This window comes from Vipera berus (assembly GCF_964194415.1).
Source record: "Vipera berus genome assembly, chromosome: 3".
Classification (NCBI taxonomy): Eukaryota; Metazoa; Chordata; class Lepidosauria; order Squamata; family Viperidae; genus Vipera; species Vipera berus.
In genome coordinates, this window is record NC_138204.1 from 63224127 (window position 1) to 63242158 (window position 18032).

The window sequence follows — 18032 nt, forward strand, 5'->3', positions numbered from 1 at the left end:
CGCAACTTGGGAGTCCTCCTAGATTCACGGCTTACCTTAGAAGATCATATAGTAGCCGTGACAAGGGGGGCCTTCGCTCAGGTTCGCCTGGTGCGTCAGTTGCGGCCCTATCTAGACCGGGATGCCCTGTGTACGGTCACTCATGCGCTCGTGACCTCTCGTCTTGACTATTGCAATGCTCTCTACATGGGGCTTTCCTTGAAGACCACTCGGAGGCTCCAACTGGTACAGAATGCAGCCGCGAGAGTTGTCTTGGGAGTTTCCCGGTACTCCCATGTTACACCTTTGCTCCGCGAGCTGCATTGGTTACGAGTTGTCTTCCGGGTGAGGTTCAAGGTCTTAGTGATGGTTTTTAAGTCCTTACATGGCATGGGTCCGGAATACCTCGGGGACCACCTGCTGCCGGCGTCGACTCCCCTCCGCCCTGTGCGTTCCCACAGAGAGGGCCTCCTCAGGGTGCCTCCGGTCAGAGAATGCCGGCTGATGGCCCCCAGGGGGAGGGCCTTCTCTGTGGGCGCCCCGGCTCTGTGGAATCAACTGCCGGTTGAGCTCCGGATGGCACCGGATCTCCGCTCCTTCCGGCGCGGGTTAAAGACCCATTTATTCGATCAAGCTGGCCTGGCCTGATGGGGAGTTAACTTAGGGTTTTAATATTTGTATATTTTTACTGTTTTATTTTGGGCAATAATTTAATTCTTTTTTAACTTTTGTACTTTTGTATTTTTATTATATGCCCTGTTCACCGCCCTGAGTCCTTCGGGAGAAGGGCGGTATAAAAATTTAATAAAACTAAACTAAACTAAAACTAAATATAAAAGAAAACCCAATGCACGTACCTGGGCAGTTGGTATTTTTAACCACTGATGTTTTGCTTTTCTGAGCTTGTTCCTGGTTTTGAAAAAAAAGAAACACAGGTGAAAATATTTATTTAAGAAGCAACTAAACTAACCCCTACATCAGTATGATAGATTTGTAAGATTTTGTATGTTTTTATTTTGGAAAAATGAACCACAGTGGCATGAGTAAAAGTGATCTGTGAATTGATAAAGAGTTTATCATAATCCAAGGTTGACTAAATGCTTCCAAAAACCCAAAGAAGGGAGGAAAGTTACTCAACATTGGCTAGATGCAGCCTTATTGTTTTCCCACATTTCAAAACAAAAGAAAGCATGAAATATTCTGACTGGCTGAAGTGATTGTACCATGAAAGATTCAGTTCCTGGGTTGCATTTGTAGATAGAAAGAATTTGGAACATGCCTATCCTTCTAGACCTTTTAGAATGTATAGGAATAATTTCAGTCAGACATTCTGCTAAATAACTTAGCCCACAGTCAGTTATACTTATTTATAAATATAACTGAACAGTTATTAATCTACAATCTATAGACAAGATTGGTGGCAAACCAGTCGAATGAATGAATGAATGCCCTGCCACATGTGCACCAGCTCTGACTGGGGGAGTGCTTCCTACTCAGAGGCAAAATTGCAAGTTCTGCCTTCTGAGAGGTCCTAGAATCCATACCAGTCTTCCTTTCCTCTCCAGCCCCCCACAATCTCTGGCTACTGAGAAAGTTTCCTGACAGCATCACTTGGCTTATTAGCTTAGCCTATTGTCTTTTTTTTTTGGCTGCATCCTATAAAATTCTTTTTCTTTTCTCCTTACCTCTTTTTCCCAGCTTTTTTCCTTTTCTCAACTTCCTCCCTGATGAAAAAAAATTGCTTCTGTTTTCCCAAATCCTACCCAGTATTCTGCCCCAAAGGTGCTTTTCAGAAGCTAACTGGGTTTTCTTGTGGTTCCCCCCCCCCTTGAAAATAATTCTCAATTCCGAAGAAGCTTCTTAGATGAGAAGCAAAACATTTTCAAGGAAAAAAAATCAAGAAAGTCCAGTTGCCTTTTGAAAAAGCACCTTTGAGACAACCACGATCTGGATGATTGAAAATCTCCATAGACATTTAATCTGGATATGATATTGTTCATGTGTTAAAACAGAATGGCTATGAGGATTAATGAGATAATGTAGTCCCTTGAGCGCTAAGGAAAATAAATACATATTATCAATTGCAAATATGAGAAACTAGGATATGGCATCTTCAAATTTCTTCTATTTGACACATTGTCCTCTGTTTCTCTCCAGCACTAACACCTGTCAATCAGGCTGTGGAAGAGAAATGTACGTACTCATATTTACTACTTATATTAACTCTCCAAAGTGCTGATATTTGAATACCCAGAAAAAGACAAAACAATTCCTAAAATTTGGCATGTAATAAATACTCCAGAGGTTAACAGAAGCCACAAGTTTGACTGTATACTTACTGTGTTAGGATAGTGAAATTCATATTTCACAAAGGCATCCAAATCATTAGGCGCCACACCTGGATAAAAAGAATAAACCAGCTGAGTGTAAATTGTAAGCTTCTTCATGGCATCAGCAATCTCACAGAAAATAATAATTAGTGAATTATTAAGAAGGCTGCTTTTTAGATCCCAAATTCTTTGCAAATCTTAAGAAGCACAATTTTTACAGATTACCGTACATGAGATCAACATCTATAAAGCTCCACTTTAGTAAATCTAATATATTCAACGTAGCCCAATTTAAGACATTGCATTTGTTTGTACTTTTAACATTTTCTTGTCAAAGTAATTCCATTGCTGTAACTACATCAAACCCAACACCTGGAAGATCATCTTTTGAAGGTGTGGGAGAGTTTGAACTTAGGTATATTACAATAGCTCTTCAATCCCACAAGAGAATTTAGAAGTCACCCAAGCAGGAATAGTTTAATATTTATCATCTTTAATATTCAACGTTCTAATTTTGATGTCATGAAATGAAGCCAGCACAGGAGAATCCCATTGATAGAAAGAACTGAAAAGGCACTTTTTACTTATTCCTCTTTCTTCCTGAAAGCCCCCTCGTCCACCATATTATCTGAAAACCCATCAGTTCCCTAAAGCAGACTTTTATCTAGAAATATAAAATTGGCAAAAAACCATTCTACAGAGTTAGGTCTTTATGAACATGAATTCCGAGATTTACAAATGAAGGAAACTTAAAAAGGCAAGAAAGGTCCCCCAAAATAACATGTTGGCTGTGAATTACCTGCTGGAGCTGGTAGATTGATTCCTCTAACGATGATTAGATGCATTTCTGTGCTACTGAGTTCTGAAAATATTCTACAAGGCAAGTTAAAAGAATATATGAATGACTCCATTTTGTTTTATTTACCTTAGGTTTTCCAAACCAAGTGTAACAAAGGTGTAGAAGTCTGAATTATGGATATTCTAATGCAGCTTTAAGGTTTGGAAGCATCAGTACAGAAGTGCACAGAATTCTAGACTGTTTACTCCCAAATTTTTCAAACAGTTCATCAAGGTACACGAAGAAGAGTTTTATAATCTTATCACTGCTCACAGAAGATCAGCCCTTGGTAATCCATACCTTACAATTTTAAAGGTTCGTTCTTCGAAGTGATGGCTTGGGGGATCTAATCCCTGCTTCTGTGCAAGCTGTAATATCTCCAGATCCTTTTTACAGTGCTGAGCTAGCTTTTCAAACCTGAAATACAGGGTAAGGAAACGGGATGTAGAGTGGAGATGACAAATGGAAAAATAGATTTTGGAACAGTTTTTATCACAGTGATAAGCATACAGTCCCAATACTCAAATTCCTGGATAGCACTTCAGATAAGATCCTGGCTGCTGACTGAAATTAAAAGTGATGGTACTAAGGCTGATGAATAACAATCAAAGTGATTCAGATACTATTACTGATGGATTTGGAAATCAAACATTTAAGGCCAATTCTTCCACACAATAAATATATATGCAGCTTAGAACTAAGAAGAAATTCCCTGACAGAGCAATTAATCAGTGGAACAACTTGCCTCTAGGAGTTGCGGATGCTCCACCACTGGAAGTTTTTAAGAAGAGATTGGACAACCATTTGTCTGAAATGATATAGGGCTTCCTGCCTGAGCAGGAGGTTGGGCTAGATGACCTCCAAGATCCCTTCCAACTCTGTTATTCTATTCTATTTAAAACTGTACTGGGTATGGGAAAAGCTTGGTTGACAAAGAAAAATATATAAAGCAAAGAGATTACGCAGACAGTAGCAGGAACTGGATAGCCTTGAAGAAACCTCCTGAAGAAAACTGTAGCTATTCTGAGTTGGCATGGACAGTCCTAAACTGGTTAGAACTGGTGCTCAACTACAGACTAAGAGAGAGGGTTTATACCAGTGTTTTCCAAACTTGACAATTTTAAGATGAGTGGACTTCAATGCCCAGAATTCATGCTGGCTGGAGAATTCTGGGAGTTGAACTCCATACATCTTAAAGTTGCCAAATTTTAAAAATACTGGTTTGCACTGAATGCACATGCCAGGAATCATGTAGAAAAGTAATAGGTAAAGGTAAAGGTTCCCCCGCACAGTCGTTTCCAAATCTAGGGGCCGGTGTTCATCTCTGTTTCAAAGGCGCACGGACCCACCGTAGTGGTCCCTATTTTTCTACTTGCATTTTTATGTGCTTTTGAACTGCTAGGTTGGCAGAAGCTGGGACGAGTAACAGGCGCTCACTCTGTTACGCGGCACTCGGGAATCGACCCGCCAAACTGCCGACCTTCTGATTGACAAGCTCAGTGTCCTAACCCACTGAGCCACCGTGTCCCAGAAAAGTAATATACATATTAAAATTACTTTGATATTTATGGAATAGCATACAGCCATTAAATACTTTTATATAGGTTACAACATTTCACTTGGGATATTCTGCAACACTGGACATTATTGATGTGGCCATTTTTCAACAAGCAAAGGATATGAGTGTTCTCTACGAAATTCTGCAATTTGCTTCAAATTAACCTTCCTATTACAGACTTCTGGTTTTGCGTCGTACCAACACAACTGAGATTGCGGGACTCTGCACCCCATGGCCAATTTCATCCTGCCAGGGGAAGTCCAAAAGCACCAACTAGAACAGACTGTGAACAGCGTGTTTGAAACTGGGTGAGAATATCAATCTTCTCTCTTCTATCTTGCAACTGGTTTCCTGGAAAAGATCCCCAAGAAGCAAAAATCCTCCGAAAGTGAGAAGGAAGGGGATTTCCACCCCCTTCCATAGACGGAAGCAGCTCTAATTTTTATGGGGAATGAAATATATTGAAATGGAATTTAATATAAAGCTATAGTCTGGATAAATCTGAAAATTGTGGGAGTAGTTAAGATCTTCCCTTCGAAAGAGTATTGATGAAATTACAAGAAAATAATTTTCTGTTTTAAAAGTGGGAAAATGAATGGTTACTGACATCTAGTGGCGGATTAGAGTATAAAATTATAGCTGCTTTGGTTCAAAAACTGACAAGTTGCCCAGAAACTTTCCGAGGTAGGTAAAATGAGGTAGGTAAAATGAGGCCCCAAATTGTTGGGGGCAATAAGCTGACTTTGTAATAATGCCGCTGGGGGGGGGGAGAGAAAGCCCTAATAAGCAGGCATATACATAGAATGAAGGCTATTGCTAAGCACATTTGATTTGTGCTTAGATTGTAAGCCGCCCTGAGTCTTCGGAGAAGGGCGGGATATAAATGGGATTAAAATAAAAATAAAAAATAAATAACCTGTCCCTTTGATTCTCAATGACTTTGAGCTAAACAGAGAACAGCTGGGAACAGAGGAGAGAAAATACATTGGGCTATCTACTACAGAGTGAGAACTACAATTGTTATAAAATTGCTGACCTTCTTGGATTATAAACTCTTACTGAGTTGTGATTTTTAGGCTACTTTTCTAGTGGGGAAGCTCCTGAATTGCTCTTAGGTAGTTGAACATTTTGGACTGCAAATTTTGGCTGATTGATAATTTTAGGACCCCCTGAGCAGAAGACCCATTATAAAATATTGCTTTTAGTGGTGGACTGACAATTGGAAACGCATTGGACTATAAAGACAAGAACTATACAAGATTTTGTTGTTTGGACCTTAAGACTGGTTGGTTGGATAAGACTAAGATATGGGGATTATGATACTGTGAAAGATTATTTAGAGGGAGGAGATAAAATGGATGTTGCATTCTTAACTAAAAGTGGTAGGAAACCACACCCAAGATTCTTTTCTGAAGCTCCCAGCCTGGAACATCAGAGATCTGCAGGAATAATACTTCAAGACAGGGCAAATATCTTCCAGGAGGAAATGTATGCTGTGTTGCAACTAATTCAAATGACAATTGTTTCAAACCATGATGATGTTATACACTGATATTAATGTTATTTGTATAAACACTAGAAAAATGTTTACATTCAACTTTGTATGTATTGAAAGTACTAAGAATTGTATTTACTCAATGTTGGCAAAAGGAAAACACTATTGGAAGAAGAGAAGATCAAGGAAATGTATCACTAGCCAGCATGTTGATTATGGAATTATAGAAATTAACTATTATTGATTGCTGTTAAATATATGAACCCAGACAACATGTTGTTTACCAAGCACTAAAGACTGTTATTGTAAAAAAGTAATAAAATACATTAAAAATAAATAAATTTCGTATTACACATTAGTTTAATAAGACACTAAAATTGGGTATAGATTTATGGAATACCATATGGCAATTAAGTACATTTTACACAGTCTGTTAACGTTTATCTGGGTTGCAATCAGTTCATTTTAATAAAAGTACTAAAAAAAATAACCTCTGCTGAGAACAAACATCATCTTAAGTAACCTTTTTCTCTTTCTCAACAGAAAGAAATGCCTCTTTCTAAAAACATAGCAGCTTCTGTTAGAGAAGCAAAGAAGACTTGCATATATTTAACTACAAATCCGGATTAATATGCCCAGTACCATACAAAAGAGACCAAGAAAATTCCCCTAAGCTTCAGATAGCAAGGCAGAAGAAACAGCTTTCTTCCAAACAACTGAAAGAAAAACTTACAAGGAAAGAAAATCTACTGCAAACTCTCCCAGGTTACATGCGCATTCGCCCCCAGATTACTACACCCAACAAAATATCTTGAACTACAAACCTACCTTGAAGTTTCAGTTACATTTCCCAGATGCATAAATTGTTTGGAATACTGCATACATTTCTATTAATGGAAAATAGAACAAACATTTGAAAATGACTTGAAAGGAAATTTATCCAGTCTGATGTGCAAAATTCTGGTTTATTACAACCAAGCAATCATACCGCTACATATTGCAGGCTTACAACCTAGTGGTTCCTACATGCTTGCAAGAGAAGCTAAACACACACACACACACACACACACAATCACACAATTCCAATACCAATCTTTTTAGCTCCGTCAAATTACTCTGAATTTATGAGGCAGTTAAGGGTATGTGAATGAAATGTGGAGCAAGGATGACACTGTGCTGCTGGGTGGTATTTGATCTACTTGCATCTTGGCTGATAAGGAGGAGTGAAGCATCTGATTAGGCTTCTATCTTTTTCATTTCCTTGTAAACTCCTCCTTACCCCCAAAGGAGGCCTAGCTCCATTTTCTATACAATTAAATGAGAAAAAACGATTATAGAAAAAGTGATGGGAAAATACTGCTGTAGTTTCTCACTGGATGACAGAATTCCAATTATAAGCAGAGAGCAGCACGGCTCATTTCGGACATAATGACGTGACATAGTTTTATGCATAGTTTACCACTACGCGTGAGCAGAAAAATGTGGTTTATACTCTTTCATTTTCAGACATGGCTAGGGATAAGGAAACAGAAACGTTTCTTTAAAAAATTGCCAACCCAAGTGAATTTTGATTCTTTGGAACCGTCGTTTCTTAAAAAAAAAACGTGTGCAAAGATCACGGTGATTCTGCCTTGTTCAAACAAACCAAAATTTAAATCGGAAGTGCAAAAAAGTATTGACCCACGGCATCCTTTTGCAGCCCTCAGAACTCAGGCCAATGGGAGGGGTTAGTCTGATAAAATTCTTCCCGGTGAAACAAGTTGTGCTTTCCTGAATTAAACCCAAAGCACTGAGGGGGTCCTTGGTGCTCTCTGAGCCTGCTTGTTTTCTTGCAGACGTTTCATTACCCAAACTAGGTAACGTCATCAGTGCTGTCTCAGAGAGCACCCAAGATCCCTCATTTCAACCCTGAGCTACAAATATTCTCCTTTACTGATACCAAAGGCATTCAAAAGTAAAGTTTTACATAAAGACAAAGAGAGGTACTCCTTGGAGCATCTGCTTTTTGCTGCACTGAGCTGGAGAGGTTTGGGGCAAGAAAGGATGTGATCTGACTCCCAAGACTTGCTAATGGACTCCAGTTCAGACCCCCTCCACTTACCTCATGCTGGTCTTTCAGGAGATTGATGAGCTGAACGTAAACTTCTTCTGCTTTCTGAGAAAGTCTAACATCTTCATGATGTACGAAAATAAAATCACCCTCGTCATCCGTAGGAGGTGAAGGCAACTGTACAGCAGAACACAGAACACGTCAGAGATTTCCTGGGAAGTGTTGCTGAGACAAAGAAAGGCCATTCATAGGAGACAGGAAAAGACTGGGGAGACAATGAGCAAAGGGCAACAGAACACTTAGAATATAATCCTTGATCTCAAGGGCTCATGTGGGTACAATATACAGGTAGTCCTCGACTTACAATCATTCATTTAATGATCATTCAAAATGGCACCAAAAAATAAGTGACTTACAAATGGTCCTTGCACTTACCACTATCACAGTGTTCCCATGGACACATGATCAAAATCCAGGCTCTTGACAACTGGCGTATATTTATGATGGATGCAATGTCCCGGGATCATGTGATCTCTATTGCACAGCTGGCTTCTGACCAGTAAAGTTAATGAGGGAAGCCGGGTGGTTGTAAAATTGGGTGCCACTCACTTAACAATAACCTCACTTAACGATGGAAGTCCCAGTCCCAATTGCGGTGATAAGTTGAGGATGACCTGTATTTGTTTTCTTGGACTAGCAGGCAATATCAGAATGCGGTGCCACATGACACCGAATTGCTTTCAAAGGCCAGTGATCCATCTACGAGAATGCTGAGTGAACCCCAGTAATTGAGGCTGTGAGGAACTTTGCCTGCCCCATCTTTCCTAAGGTTTTGGGGATAACACTTTCCATTAGCAATTGGGAAGAAATATTTGGGTTGAATCCTGAGCGTGGAAAAGGGGAAGGGATGTTTATATTATCCTTTACTTTCTCGGCCCAAAATGTTTTGGATAACTTTGCATCTATGACACTGTACATTCAATGTGAGAATTTGCAAATAACTGATATTTCAAGAAACCATGGCTTAAAAAATCCTGAACTATATATAAGAATGCAACCATTAAATTACCTCTTTCTTCATCACTCAGTTGAACTGCTCCAAACATATGAACAATAGATTATTTGAAGAAAAATGTAAAATATACCAAATCAACTTCCTATAATTCAAGGTTGGTGTGAAGAAAACAACTGGGCAAGTGGATAGTACAAATATTTCATTTGCCCCAAATTCAAGAGACTTACTTTCTTTCTTACTGGTGACTATATATACATGTACTGTATATGAACACATACAGACATTCAAAATATGCCAGTCTTGCTGACCTTTGAAATATCCACCAATTTGCCATTTTTTGCCATCTCAATTTTTGGATCTAAGCTCTTCGCTGTTCTCAGGTAGGCCTTGGCTTGTTCGAGATCATTTTTCTTCTTTGCCTGAACCGCAGCCTTGAGGTATTGCTTTTTTCTGTTCTCTAGAAATTCAAGATGCTCCTTGGCTGAAAGGAAACAAAAAAGTTCCTCAGTTTAAAAAAAATGTTTTAGATGTGGATCTGACAAGGTTTAATGCTTTTTATTTAATCTCATAGGCCAGGGGTAGGCAACCTTGGCTCTTTTATGACTCATGGATTTCAACTCCCAGAATTCCTGGGTCAGCTATTTGATTGTTGGCTTTCCGTTTATTTGCCTATGGACAGGGGTAAGCCACCTTGGCTCTTTTATGACTCGTGGACTCCCAGAATTCCTGAGTCGTCCACGAGTCATAAAAGAGCCAAGGTTGCTTACCCCTGTCATAGGCAAATAAACAGAAAGCCAACAATTGAATACAATTGTATACAAAGGCACTGAGGTTACACTGTGCAAGTGTGAGAGTAATTTTATCTTTATGGAAGACGACAAATATGTCAAAGCACCCGAGTACATTTTTCACTAGGGTGTTTTTTTACTCATTCTGTTTTTTCTGAACATAATTCTGAGGAAGAACCTCCAGTCAAAGACTGAAGAAGGGTAGCTATGTCTGGTCCTCACCTCCGAACTTCCCTGAAGCATCTGCTTGGAAGAAAGCAAGGGTAGACCACCTTTTGTTCCTGAGAATCTGCAGCAGGTCTAACCAGGGGGCGTAATACAGTTTTCTGTGTGTGTGTGGGGGGGGGGGGTTTCCTCCCTTTTCTCTTTTCAGAAGTTTAAACTGTATTATACTGTTTTAGGGCATCCACTACAATTTTTGCATGTTTCTCAAGTCAAAAATTGTGAAGAAACATGCCAGTCGTAATTAAAATGGCTCCGGGGTACAAAGAAAAGGGGTTGGGAGGTCACAATGCAATTGGGATTCAAACTGCCCATTTGGTCTAATACAGGGGTCGGCAACCTGAAAAAGCAAAAGAGCCACTGGGAACCGGTTCCATCACACATAAAAAAAAGTGGGAGCGCACGCGCATGCGCAAAAAACATTTTGCGCATGCGCAAAATGTTTTTTGCGCGTGCGCAGACGCACGTGTGCGGTTGCCACTTTTTTATGTGTGATGGAACCGGTTGCGCGGCAGCGACGGCCCGTTTGCAGAGCCGACATTAATCTGGCACCCAGTCAAACGGTCACCTCCTTATTGTGATGCCATCTTTCAACCACCCGCATAAAATTTTCTGGCAAAGCTTCCGTAATCTTAGAAATACAGGGAGAAAGAAAAGCAACACAGAGCGTGAGCTTTTTGTTTTTTCTTTACGAGAAAAGATCCTGTTGTTAAAGTGCTTTTTTCCCCACGACATAAAAGCCCAAACCTTACAAACTGGCAGCCCTCCTCCATTGCATCAGCTCTCCACACAGCCTAGTATTGTGCTGATTTAATTTAAAAAGTCCCGGAGAGTTCCGAGGAACTTGCTCCCCAACTTCGACGTTTTCCCATTTCGACAAAATGGCAGAACCCCACCCCTCTTCTTGGTGCCATTCGATACTTTAATAACTACGAGAAAGGCAGAAATTTAGCACGATCAGCCCTCAGGCAGCGCTGGCTGCCTCAGTATTTCTGCCTCCCACGCAGCAGAAAGAACACAAGGGGCGAGACTGGGTGGAGGGGGGTGGCAGAGATACGACAAACCCTTGAAAGAAGCCTGATTCCCTTTTCCTTACCCGCCGCGATCGCGATCGCGGCCTCGGTCACCGAAGCCTCGCATTCCCCCAAGCAGAAAAAGGGGACCTCTGTGCGCGACTACGTGAAGGGTAATGCTGAGAGGCCCAACCGCACCTACTCTGAACTTTCCTGCTGCTTTGTGGCTATAAAAAGAACTCCCGGGACTTAATTTTCCCAGCTAAACAGCCGACGGGTTTGGTTTTTCTGGAGCCTCTGAGAGCCGAGTCGCGTCAGGAACTGCTTGGCGCTCGTTAAAAAGCAAACCAGCCTTTCTTCTCCGGCCTCTTAAACGCAGTGAAATACGGAAGTGCAAGGCCATAGCATTTCCGTTGCCATCGCTTAGTTCAGCGCCACATTTTGAGTGGAAAAATTGCCCAGTTTCCTTAGAAACTGGCAAGTTATGTGTGCTCTGCAATATGTAGTTTAGTAATGGGCCGCGGCAACTTTCCATTCGGAGAGGTGCGCGCGCAGCTCTCCAAAGGTTTGGAGAGCTGCGCGCGCACCTCCGCCCGTTCGGAGAGGTTCGCGCGCACCTCCACCCGAACGGGCGGCAGCGCCACCCGTTTACAAACCTGCTGCCGCGGCCCGTTTACAGAGCTACCGCCTTCGGAGGAAGGCGGCAGCTCTGCAAACGGGCCGCAGCAGCTTTCCCAACGAGCGGCGCCACTGCCCGTTCGGGCAGAGGTGCACGTGCACCTCCACCTGATTGGAGAGGTGTGCGCGCACCTCTCGGAACGGGCAGTGGCGCCGTCCGTTGGGAAAGCTGCCGCGGCCCGTTTACAGGCTGCCGCCTTCCTCTGAAGGCGGCAGCTCTGCAAACGGGCCACAGCAGCTTTCCCAACGAGCGGCGCCACTGCTCTTTCGGGCGGAGGTGCTCGCGCACCTCTCCAAAGGTTTGGAGAGGTGCGCGCGCACCTTCGCCCGTTCGGAGAGGTGCGCGCACCTTTCCGAACGGGCAGTGGCGCCGTCCGTTGGGGAAGCTGCCGCGGCCCATTTGCAGGCTGCCGCCTTTCTCTGAAGGCGGCAGCTCTGCAAATGGGCCGTAGCAGCTTTCCCAACGAGCGGCGCCACTGCCCGTTCGGGCAGAGGTGCGTGCGCACCTCCGCCCATTCGAAGAGTTGCGCGCGCACCGGGCGACTGGGAGCCACAGGAGACGGCTCAAAGAGCCGCATGCGGCTCCGGAGCCGCGGTTTGCCGACCTGTGGCCTAATACATTAGAGCTGTTTTTATTATCACAGCATGATGTAAATAAGAAAAAATATGACTGCTGGAACCGCCAGGCCCTCTGGAAACCTTACCAGCTGAAGGAAGGTTTTCAGTAGATGGAGATCTCTCTGATGCTATTCCAGGGATAGGCAGGGAATGGTCTTTCTCTGAAGGAGAGTCTTCCTGGATTATAGCAGATGGCACCACAAGTGGCTGAACAATTTGCACAGGTCTGGTAGGTAGCTGGGTGGGCTTTTGGGAAGCTGGAACCTGTGTGGTTGGTTCACTCTATAGAAATGAAACACAAATTAAAAACCACATGCATGAAAGCTAATTATGGGGAAATGATCAATAGGGTACACATGGATCCCATTACAGCAAATGCTGCTCTGGGGTTGTTCAAAATAGAGAAGCCTCATCCTTAAAATGTGGCTTTTTAACAAAATGGTAGAATGCAGCCTTCTCCAGTTTAGATTTTCCAAAAGACTATACTATAATTTCCAATATTCCTATATGTATACTGGAAGGGAATTTTTGTAAATTTCAGCTCAACGTTTTTGGGAAGGTGTCAAGAGTGGAGAAGGCCAGATTTGGAGTACGCCATTGTTCAATATGGGGTTGATGAGATGATGAACTAGTAATAGGTACTCAAACTTTAAGTCTTAACTGACATTAGCAAGGCAAGAGTAATATTCAGCCTTAGACTTCAGCACAAATTTTCATGTTACCATAGGTCCTAAATCAAAACAGAAATCTGTATTAATACATTGCCAAAAGGGCTGTAGGATTAAATTCATTTTTTTTCTTCCTAATATTTTTCTGGCAAGTGCAGAGTCCTTTGTTGAATCAATCAAGTGTCTATCCTTTGGTTGGTAGGAATTGATCTACCAGCTTTTTGGCCGAGCCTGACATTGTGATTGTGGGACAGTTACTGGTTCAAAGTCACCCCAGTTGTCTTTCATGTCTAAGGCAGGACCAGATCTCATAGTCTCCTGGTTTCTAGTCTGGTACCTTAACCACTAAATCAAACTGGCTCTCTGTTAATTTCGTATTTATGTTAGTAATGTACCTCCTCCTCCTCATGATTTTTGTCATTTGTTGTTTCTACCTCCTCTTCCATCTTAATCAATGCGTTAGCATTTTCCAGCATTCCAGAAACTGTGCCGTGATCATCTACAGGAGCCATTCCAGGAATTGGAGGAAATCCTAACAAAATTCAACAAACAAGTCTCAAAATAACAGAAGGAAGAAATATAAACCACAAAGATTTAAGGAATTCATGATTTTAAAAGGGAAAGTGTTTAACATGTTAGTCATATTCAAAAATTTCAAGATCTTAGTTTGTGGACTACAATAATAGCCGACAAAACAAAGCCCAAAAATTAATAATATTTCTGGAAAAGCTCTGACACGAAAATCCCAGCAATTAAGCTGAAGCTGAAATTTAATTTATTCTAAACAGAAAATATGAATATTGAAAATCAGAATATTCCACATCCATTATGTTTATACATAGGGGAATTTTCCCATATTAATTATATGGGTTTTAAATATATTTAGAATTTTCTTCTATCACATAATTTTATCCATTTGTACTATAATACTTGTGATCATCCCAGGTACAAATATTGCTACTTCGTCCTCAAAATTTGCAACATAAATGAAATATATAAGCAAATGTGAATTACAAAATTTACTTTATAAGGCTTCTTTCAAAAGAGTACATGCTCCAGAACTCCCTATATATGAGCGGTTTTTCAGAGTTATCATTTCCATAAAATCTACAGTGTTCACACAACAGTAGAACAGAGGGGTTGATTTTGGTTAAGAGCAAGTTTTACAATTTCTGCCAATACATTACGGATAAAGTAAAATTTTCAGCCATTTGCTTGTTGTTAAAATCATGCCCCTGATTTAGAGGTGACAACAAACCGTTTTGTCTGCATGTGAATGCTGTCTGAGTCTCACGACAGGGCAGAATCTGCTGAAATATATTTGGCACATAGAAAATGTTTACGCTAGGATATTTCACATTATGCACAGCCCTGACAGTTACCCACTTACCAGGGGGCACTGGTAGTTCAGCAAAATTAACTTTTCTTCCTGCTTTATGTGCTCTTATGGCATCTTGATATTGCTGCAATAAGATACATTGTTTAGAGAGAGAAAATACATATTTATTCTTCATTTGCTGTCAGAAATCAATATATCTTCTGAAAATTCTCTTGGAACAAGAGAGAAGAGTATGTCTCATAGGTAAAGGTAAAGGTAAAGGTTCTCCTGCATATGCGTGCTAGTCGTTTCCGACTCTAGGGGCTGGTGCTCATCTCCGTTTCAAAGCCAAAGAGCCAGCGCTTGTCCGAGGACGTCTCCGTGGTCATGTGGCCAGCATGACTAGACGCCAAAGGCGCATGGAACGCTGTTACCTTCCCACCGTAGTGGTCCCTATTTTTCTACTTGCATTTTTACGTGCTTTCGAACTGCTAGGTTGGCAGAAGCTGGGACGAGTAACAGGTGCTCACTCTGTTACGCAGCACTCGGGATTCAACCCGCCAAACTGCTGACCTTCTGATCGACAAGCTCAGCATCCTAACCCACTGAGCCACCGCGTCCCTATAATATCTCATAGAGTTGCATGCAAAAATTAGGCACATAAATACGAAGTGTGTGTTCAGATTGGAAGAAAAATGCTATATTTAACACTGTATCATGAAGTTCCGGTTAGGGTTAGGGATTCACTGAAACACACAATTTGACAATGTAACTTTGGCATGAACTCTCTATATAAGAAAACACTTTTGCTACATAGTACCCAATTGTCACTGTGCTTTTTTTGGCAAAGAATACCAATCCCTGTCTTTGTGATTTAATTTGATGTGTCCTTATATCTGCTCGTTCAGAATTAAGTCCCACTAAGTGCAATGGAGCTTACTCTTCTATAAAGGGGCACAGTATTCTAGTGTGAAAGCACATTTTCATACCTTGCTATGTCATGTTGTACAGAAAACAAAGGAGCCAGGTTGGTCTAGTACAGGGGTAGGCAACCTCGGCTCTTTTATGACTCATGGACTTCAACTCCCAGACTCAGGAATCCTGGGAGTTGAAGTCCATGAGTCATAAAAGAGCCGAGGTTGCCTACCCCTGGTCTAGTGGTTAAAATGCCGGAATGGGAAAAGGGAAACCTGAGTCCCATTTCCCTAGGCAGGAAAGCCAGCTGAACAACCTTGGACGAGTGAATAGCTCAGTCTTAGGAAGATGGCAATGGCAAACCACTATCTGCCCATTCATTCAGCAACCTTTCAAAGTTGTGGTGATGCCGAACAAATGATGATTATGACCGTCCCAGCATTCCCATAACTGTGGAATTGTCACTGCAACCTTCACTATAGAAATTGCGATTTCTGAGCTATACGGTTGCGCTTTAAAACCATATTGTTTAACGACAGAAATTCTTTTTTTTTATTTAAAAAGTTTTACAATACATTTTAACTTTAATCCCCCCCTCCCCCACCCCCACCCAACCCTCCCTATCCCTTCCCCCCATTCCCTCCTCCCCCCCCGACTTCCCAGAGCTAAATACAGGGTATAAAATCAAAAAACAAACATAAGCACCCCTATGTTATCAGCAATAAACTATTAGTTCTATCTCCCTCTAGCTCATGTAAAATGAATACAAACAATATTAATATTACAAATAAAGTAAAAAAGAAAAAGAGAAAAACAAAAAAGAGCTTTACTCAGAATAGATTTTCTTAATCCCAGTCCTTATTCATATTAATTTCAAAGAAAAAAAAATAAACAAATTCTCAGTTACGCGCCAAAAGCGCCTATCTATTAACCTTAATAATCTCCAACCAAACTAAACCATAATCAAAAATAATTCTTACATGTATCACACCAAATGTGTTCAACACACACTTTTAGTCCATAACCCTAATATACTTTTCTAACAAGCAAATAACATCCATCTTAAATTGTGTTAAATATTAAAAAAAAACTTTCTCCTCTATGATAAATTTAATCCATTAAGATACTAATTTAAAAATTTAATCAGCAATCTTAACGCCCCAAAACTTTTGGAGCACGTCTGTCATGACCCCCAAAACTTCTTTGGACCGCGCCCCTCCCACATCTTCACTGTAAATACACTTTGGAGATTCCATAACTATCTGCTGGTCTTGCTCTTGCTCTCGTCTCACTCTTCTTAAGGCGGCACGCGTCTTCCTCTGGCCTCCTGCAACATCCAATGAAACTGTATCTTGATCCCCTCCAACACCATTGTCCTCTATCTGTCTGTCTGCAACATCTTGAAGCTTTCCCTCGCCGTATCCCTTAACAGCTTCCAAAAATGATAGGGGGGTTGCTTTTAACACATTGCTATAAAAATCACGTGCCTGGGCCACAGTAACCAGATGATGTCTTTTACCTTCATGCGTCACCACCAGTCCAACTGGAATCTCCCATCTAAACTTAATATCACATTTCTTAAGTTCCTGTACTAAAAATGCAAAATCTTTCCTTCTCCTTAAAATCTTCGGAGGAATCTCTTTTAAAACCAAGACTTCTTGCTCAGCCACTACCAGTTTAGTATCATAGGCAGCTTGAATAACTTCATCTCTAATTACTCTCTTTGTAAAATAGACCACCACATCTCTGGGTAACTTCCTTTGTCTTGCAATCCATGAATTTACACGAAAAATTTTGTCCATATTTCCCTCAATTTCAGATGCTGGCTGGCCCAATACCCCTTCCAGAGCCTCAGAAATCAGCTGCTTTAAATCTTCTTTACAGTTCTCCTTTAAACCCCTGATTCTAATAGCATACTGCATCTGATGATACTGAGCAAGGCTCAATTCTCCGTCCATTTTATCCCTTATATTTTCATTTTCTGATACCTTTGCTTCTAATATAGAGTTCTTTTGACTGAGATCCTTCACTTTTTCATCCAGCTGTTGCACACATTCAGCTACAGATTCAATCATAGACAACATGTCCACCCTCATTGCTCTAAACTTCTCTTCCATCTTCTTCTCCAGTTTCTCCTCCAACTTTTTCAGCTTTTCATCCATCATGTCAGACATCAATTGTGAATGCTTTCCAAAAGCATCTTGTAAATCCTTAAGCGTCAATGCCGGAGGAGGTGCAGGAGGAAGCAAAGCTTGCAATGAGGTCTGTTGCACCAGGGAAGACCCCGCACTCCGAAGAGCTTTAGAAGTTTTAGCCGCCATCTTCCCCCACTTTCACTTATTGCGCACTTTCACTTTAAAGCTATAAAATCCATTGAGCTAGAGAGTAAAGATAAGAGTCCACATCACCTTGACCTCCTGTACCGCTCTGCCTGCATCTTGATAATCAAAAGTATTTCCTTTTGGCAGGGGTGGTTGCTAACGCCTGGCTCTGCTCCATAAATCCCGGAGCAGGGGCGCTGCGCAGCTCGGAGCAACCCAGGCTTCG

The 18032-nt window shown here is 41.3% G+C and overlaps 1 protein-coding gene across 4 annotated transcripts in view; it reads right to left on the reverse strand.

Moving 5' to 3' along the window:
* The window catches only part of CC2D1B (coiled-coil and C2 domain containing 1B), a 65957-nt gene that overhangs the window by 29202 nt on the left and 18723 nt on the right, over positions 1 to 18032 (reverse strand). For all 4 annotated transcript variants that reach the window (XR_014025969.1, XM_081324137.1, XM_081324135.1 and 1 more), the window contains exons 12-21: positions 14643 to 14715; positions 13648 to 13784; positions 12671 to 12866; positions 9574 to 9746; positions 8302 to 8427; positions 7029 to 7087; positions 3448 to 3564; positions 3109 to 3182; positions 2319 to 2377; positions 837 to 888 (exon numbers count right to left, since the gene is read on the reverse strand). Coding sequence is in view for 3 of the 4 variants with exons in the window: in XM_081324137.1 (XP_081180263.1) it covers positions 837 to 888; positions 2319 to 2377; positions 3109 to 3182; positions 3448 to 3564; positions 7029 to 7087; positions 8302 to 8427; positions 9574 to 9746; positions 12671 to 12866; positions 13648 to 13784; positions 14643 to 14715 (1066 nt within the window). In the remaining variant the exon portion in view is untranslated. The remainder of the gene's footprint in view (positions 1 to 836; positions 889 to 2318; positions 2378 to 3108; positions 3183 to 3447; positions 3565 to 7028; positions 7088 to 8301; positions 8428 to 9573; positions 9747 to 12670; positions 12867 to 13647; positions 13785 to 14642; positions 14716 to 18032) is intronic.